The sequence below is a fragment of the Limulus polyphemus genome, unplaced genomic scaffold (assembly GCF_000517525.1).
Source record: "Limulus polyphemus unplaced genomic scaffold, Limulus_polyphemus-2.1.2 Scaffold15, whole genome shotgun sequence".
Lineage (NCBI taxonomy): Eukaryota > Metazoa > Arthropoda > Merostomata > Xiphosura > Limulidae > Limulus > Limulus polyphemus.
The window spans coordinates 426,425-433,580 of record NW_013665625.1 but is presented as its reverse complement, the minus strand read 5'-3'; the positions used below and the strand labels follow the sequence as shown (position 1 = coordinate 433,580).

General features: G+C 33.1%; 1 protein-coding gene across 1 annotated transcript in view; it reads right to left on the bottom strand.

The window, feature by feature from the left end:
• The window catches only part of LOC106457230 (protein turtle-like), a 66,968-nt gene that overhangs the window by 17,342 nt on the left and 42,470 nt on the right, over nucleotides 1-7,156 (bottom strand). The window contains exons 10-11 of the mRNA XM_013916627.2: nucleotides 3,872-4,050; nucleotides 3,453-3,530 (exon numbers count right to left, since the gene is read on the bottom strand). Coding sequence (XP_013772081.1) covers nucleotides 3,453-3,530; nucleotides 3,872-4,050 — 257 coding nt within the window. The remainder of the gene's footprint in view (nucleotides 1-3,452; nucleotides 3,531-3,871; nucleotides 4,051-7,156) is intronic.

Here is a 7,156-nt window from a genome sequence, read left to right as displayed (position 1 = left end):
CCAGATATGGCACCATCAGATTACAATCTTTTTCGTTCGCTGAAACACCATCTTAATGGGAAAACGTATGCAAATGTGGAAGGTGTTAAAGAGAACATCGACATGTTTTTTTGCTTCAAGGCCAAGTGATTTATTTAATCAGGACATTAACAACCTGATTGTAAAATGGAAAAGCATCATCGATAAGAATGGAGACCATTTCATTTAATAAATATATTGTTTTGATATATAAGTTGTTCGATTTTTTCATCTAAAAAAAAAGCGACATTAATTTCTTGACGACCTAATATTATAGCAGTTAATAAATCTGGGTGAGAGTAAAATTGCTGGCAATGGTAATTTTGAATATAAAATCATCCTTGATTATTAATTCAACATTTGAGAAACACTGTTCCTATAAGCTAACCAATACGACAGTACTGAAGCTAGTAAACCTTCTCAAACTTCTACCGAATTGTGTTTGTTGCGAATGTATTGATTATAGATGTTATGATTTCGTGTTGCGGTTTGTATATAGGTAATAAAATAATATCGCTATTCATGTACGTGAAATATTTGAATTAATATGTAAATGAACAGTAAAGAAGTTATAAGTACGTAAAAACATTAAATCAGAGTATCGTGTACATAAAACTCGATATTATTCAGGCTATTATCATTCTCAAAATTATACAGGACTCAACCTGTCGCTGTCAGTTTAAGGTTTATTTTTCTGAAAAAGAAACGGTACTGGTTGTTTCTTTGTAATTGGTTTGTTATGAATTTCGCGCAAAGCTACACGAGGACAATCAGTTCCCAGCATTACATTATTGTTGTTTGTGCTATGCTCGGGGGTTATCTACGCTAGCCGTCCTTAATTTAGCTGTAAAAGACTAGAGGAAAGGTAGCTAGTCATCACCACCTACCGCCAACTCTAGGGCGACTCTTGTACCAAAGAATAGTGGGATTGACCGTTACATTATAATGCCCCCACGGCTGAAATGGCAAGCATGTTTGGTGGGACGGGGATTCGAACCCGCGATCCCAAAATTGCCCTAACCAGCTGGCCATGCCGGGCCTGATTGTTTCTGTTAATGTGACATTTTTCTTCTTGGAAGTTTGTTTGTTTTTAATTTCGCGCAAAGCTACTCGGGGGTTATCTACGCTAGCCGTCCCTAATTTAGCTGTAAAAGACTAGAGGAAAGGCAGCTAGTCATCACCACCCACCGCCAACTCTTGGGCTATTCTTTTACCAACGAATAGTGGGGTTGACCGTCAAATTATAACGCCCCCACGGCTGAAAGGGCGAGCATGTTTGGTGTGACGGGGAGTTGAACCCGCAACCCACAGATTGCGTTTAGAAGAATACTCTCTCTTTGTTTCCGGCCCCAGTGGCACAGCGGTATGTCTCCGGACCTACAACGCTAGAATCAGGGTTTCGATACTCGTCGTGGGCTTTGTGCTAAATTACAAACAAACAAACTCTTTGTTTCTACGTCAGTTAACAGTGATGTATGCATAGCGCACTCTCTTGATAAAGCTGAAAAAAGAGAAACACCAGCATTCAAAGAATGGTCATATTTTATATTCAATGTGAAAATATTTTACAGGAAGTTAAACATGTTTTTCGTTTATCAAACACAAGAAACTATTTGAAACTGAAAGAGGTTTTCGAATTCACAAAAGTAAAGCTTTCCTGATGATAACATTTCTACGCGTGAGTTCCAATACGTTAGAGGCAATGTCTTCTTAAAGCTAACCTTAATTGGATTTTCCTCGGCGATGACTTCTTTTTTTTCAAATTGTAATCCCATTTATTGTATGAGATGGTAATGTAACATTGATTTCAGTCTTTAGAACGCTGAAGAATTAATAAAAACTGCGAAGAAAAAGTCAGTTAATTATGGCATGGTACCTTCGTATTTACAAAACAATGTTCCCTGTTTAATTATATCTAACTTCTCGAAGAAATTATTGGCCAATCAAAGTTAAATTTTATTGGTTTAAATATATATATATTTACGGTAAAAACATCTGAACCATGTGACTTTACTAATAAAATACATCGAATTATTCAGTCTTTGATTTAGATTTAGTCGCAACAACTAGTGAAACGAAAAAAGAAGCATTTTTACATCTTCAACCTGGAGATTAATATAACTTTGAAAAATTAAATGTTTTTGTAAAGTTTTCTCAATTATTTAGATGATGATATTTTCTAGTGGTATAAAACTTTTTTTATGAAATGTTTTCACTGCATCTTATTTTTCATGTAAAGTTTACAATAATCAGATATTTCATGCAAGTACAATTTCAATGCTAGCAGCGTTATGACAAAACTTATTATTTAATTCCAATGCGATACAAGTTGCTACTTTAAAACAACCTAACATATTCGAATGAACAACATTTTGAAGGCGATATAAATTAAATACTTGATACAAAAATATCTTAACTCTGAAAACAAAAGTAAAATGGGCAAGAAAAACATAAACGGCGTGAATGATTTAGTGAACATTTTTAATCAAACAGGGCAGTACATCCCCTCCCCACTTCCCCTGTGGCTTAACAACAGGAAGGGCGGTATCTCAAATGCCTAACCTAATAGTAAAATAAACAGAGCGTTACGTTAGTTGGAGTAACAGTACTTATTACTGCATTGTTTAATATAATGAAACAGGAACCACATTGTCAATCACGTAAGTCTTGAATAAATTATTAAACTATTAAAACACCCATGCTCTTTATTTTTATGGCAGTGGTAATATATCAAGTAAACAATAAAGAGTGTTTCCGCTTTGTCATCATAAATGTTGGCTTAATTGCACATGAATCAATCAATGGCTCAATATCCTTCAAAAAACAGAAATCACACACACACATAAAAATGCGCAAGTTAAAAGAAAGGCTTATTTTCTCTCTGACTTGTTAGCAGCAAAAAATGAATGAAATTCACGAGTGTAGTTCAGTAATTTTTTGGGAAAATACCTTTCTTTACAGCTAGGATATCATTATATAGTTATAAACTCTCAAGATTAAATGGTATTATATGTATGAACGTATTCGGCTAACCAGGAAACTGCGTAGCTTCACACTTAGTTAATATTGGCTATTGAGGAAATGTTATTTTAAATTACGTTATCAATAAGGCTGACAAAGAAAATATTAACATGGTGAAAATTTACAGTGCAACGTCTGACTAAATTAATGTGATTTATGCTAATTGTCGTAAGGCATTTCTGACTAACAGTTGATGTGACTTATGCTAATTGTCGTATATGACATTGCGTGTTAATCAAAGCTTACAGGTCAGGTGAATATGTTTCAGTAAAATATATATCATCTTAATTTTGTTTTGGTGTATAATTTCAAGTAATTCAGAGAGTGTTCTGTTTAATATATATGTATGAGTCAATATAATTTAAAAACTAAGAAAACAAACGAGGAATATATGTTAGTAAACACAAACTTACCAGAGGGTTTCTGAACAGTTGGAATATACGTTGCTCCGTAAGCATCTGTGGGGTAAACACCTCCAAGATAGTCCCAGGCTAGTAAAAAATACATCATGGTCAGAATCAAGCTCTTATCACTTTAACTTGCTAGCTTTCTGTATTGTAATTTGTCTTTTTTCTTTTTACTGAAACGTAAATAGGTTTTGTAGAAGTAAACGGTGACTTTTGGAGAAAAGGTTTTTGGATGCAGTAAAGACGTAATTTTCTAAACGCCAGCTAATATTAACTTAATGACTTTCTTTTCTGCAAATGCATTTTATTTTACATCTAGAGCAACAAATTCAAATTATATAGTTTAGATTATTATCTCTGGTGATACACGTGAGGTATGACAATATTCTTTTTTATTACACTTTTATTACACATATCAAACTTACGGGTGGTTCTAGCTTTAACTGTTGGGCTGAACATTCCATCTCCAAGGGTGTTGCGCGAAAGGACTCGAAACTCGTAATCTGAATTGGGTTGAAGGTTGTAGATGGTAAACGTGGTAGCTTCGTCTGGATCGACTCGCATGCTTCGCCACGGACTGTCTGCTTGTTCCACGAGTCGATACCTATATATTTAAATAATTAAATCTCGTACTAAGTTTGCATGCAAGGTATAATACATGAAACACCCTGTAAATGTGTTGCAATATGCCTCTTACAACTTGAAACTATTAATTATTCGCACATTAACTAAAGAAACTTCATAAAGTTCACAGTAAAAACAAAGCTACTTTAGAAGAAATAAAAATTCCCGTCGTGGTAACATTTAAAAACATTTTAAAACATCTTTCAATACAAATGAGCTGTAAAAAGTAGTGTATATACAGTTACGTATTACAAAAAAAAACTCTGGATATGCGGCTTGAAATGCTGGATAGACACGAATTAAATCTTACTTTTTGAGATTTTTATCAACCTAATGAAAATAATTTACAATAATACTCTTGACTTATTTTAATATGACCATTAAACACAAGATATTAAGTGGATGTTCATATGTTATATCTCATCTTCAACACCCATAAACATTTCAATTCATAGTCACTATTAATTTACTCTATTATATCTAGGGTACCTATAAACATTTCACGTGGCACTTCACTGTGACTCAGATTTTATCCTATCATATCCTGGATACATGTAGATACATCATATAACACTTCATAGTCACTATTAATTTACTCTATTATATCTATGGGTACCTATAAACATTTCACGTGTCACTTCACTGTGACTCAGATTTTATTCTATCATTATTTACATGTATCCAGGGTCATCACATAACACTTCATCATCCCTCATATTTTATTCTGTCATACCCTGGATACATGTAAATACATCACATAACACTTCATCATCATTCATATTTTATTCTATCACACCCTGGATACATGTAAATGCATCACATAACACTTCAACGTCACTCATATATTATTCTAAGCTGTTATATAGGTACTTATAAATATATAATCCAAACAGAGAATCTGATGTGAAATCTTAACCATGCTTTTGTTTAATAAGCAGTTGTTACACTCCTCCATTGGCGAAACAATGAGTTTTTTAGGCCTAACAAAACTGATAAACTTGAACTAAATTGCACATGGTTTTTATTCATATTCCACTTTATTAGTCCTTTGAGAATTTCTAATAAGTTATGTAAAAATAGCTTTGTTTCAGTTTGTTTGTTTTTAAATTACAGAATTTCATGCAAAGCTACACAGCGGGCTATCTGCGTATAGCCACCTATAAAATTGAAATGAACAAAAAAACAGCTAGTTAATCAATAGCATTCATCACCATATCTTGAGCTACCCTTGTCCGTCCAATGGTGGGATTTGACGGCCACTCTTATAGCCCAATCCTTGGTCCCAGATTACAGAAAGGTTTTTGCTGCAACGGGTCATGAGCCCATCGATCCGGGAACATCAAGCAATGGACCACGCCCGGCATTAAGAACATACTTATATACAAATAAAAGTTAACAGTTGGACATCAATATTATTCACACATTTCTCGTAACAGCAAAACTGTTTGAGTTGGATGATGTATATTCAAGTTTGAATAGCGCACATCTTATGAGGGTTATGGCCATACTTATCATATATAACCTTTATTGGATAAATGGTATATATATATATATTGAAAAATTCTTTGAAAATGCGATAGTGTTTTATATTGCATAACACACTACTTTACAATTCTTTGAAGTGTGTGTAATGAGATAAAGCAATAGCGTAAGACATTTATTAAAAATTAAATATTCAGTTGTAGTAGGTAGGAAATGAAGTCGACACTCGCTTCTACATTGAGATTAAATGTGGTTACATTTCATTGATTTTATAGCACTATAAAACTCCTAACAACTAAATAAAAGTATCCTCAAAAGTAGTTTCAACCAGTATTAAGATATATATATATATATATATATAATCCTTTTTTTCTATTATTCAAATCTACTATGAACTACAAAGGAACTTGGAATATATTTAAGTAAACCAAAATAACTTAATCCTGGCTGATTTTTATATAGATTTTACTTGCTAGTCTTATGATTTTCTAACTATTTTACTCGCTATTGAGGGTGAAAACAATAAAAGACATGTGAGGAGATACTACCTGTCACAAGTTATAACACTTTGTTGGATATGAAGCTCTCTCATAAAAGTTTATTCAATATCGTCTTTTTATTTTAGATAAATTTAAGGTGTATAAACGTCAAATGTTGATATGTTTTTCTTTCTTAATTGCTCCCTGGCGGTTCAGCTAGAACCCGGTTTTCGATACCTGCGCTGTGCTACTGCTGAACATCAAATTGTTTAAATTAAAATATCGTGTAGTTAATGTGATATTCATCGCAGATGTCAACAACGTTAATATTTACTCTGGAAATCGTGAATGATCTGAGCTGTAAATCTTTTGTGTGTGTGTGTGTGTTCCTGCTCAAATGTTCTACTTTAAGATTTATTCTAACACAGTTTTGTGAACTACAGGCCTGTTAGTTCCTTATATACATCAGATTTGCAATTTTTTATTTAATGTTCTCAAACATGCATCTTTAAAACAGTTTGGTCTATGTGTGTATAATTAGCTGTCTAATTTAATTATAACTGAAAAAATAATTCTAATTTTTCTCATCAACCTTTTTGTAAGCCTTCAATTTATTTTAATTTTAGGTTTAAATTTTTCCATGCTTAATTCTTAAAGACTATGTACGACATTAATACAAATCACATGTTTTGGTCTAACAAGTAGTGCTCTCTTTTTTATATAGAATTTTCACATATATATAGCTACACAAGGCTATCTGTGCATAAGTCGTCCATGATTTTAAGCTCACATCCTATAGAGAATGCAGCTGTTTAACAGCACCCATAGTTAGCTTTTCTGCTACCATTATCGGATCAAATACTAGGATTTGATCACCATTCTTACAGCAACATCACACTTTCAAAGTGTAGGGCACAGTTTTTGACAAAGGGAAACGACCCTTGAAACCACGAGTTCAAAGTCTGGGCACACTAATCATGTGACCACGCTCGGCCCTACGAGTAGTAAAACAGATATGAATTTTATATACAACATGACTTTTTTCTTCTCAAAATACTCTTTATTTTTTCTATGTTATACTCGCACGTATAGTATCTATATATTCTACTCACGAAACTCATTCGT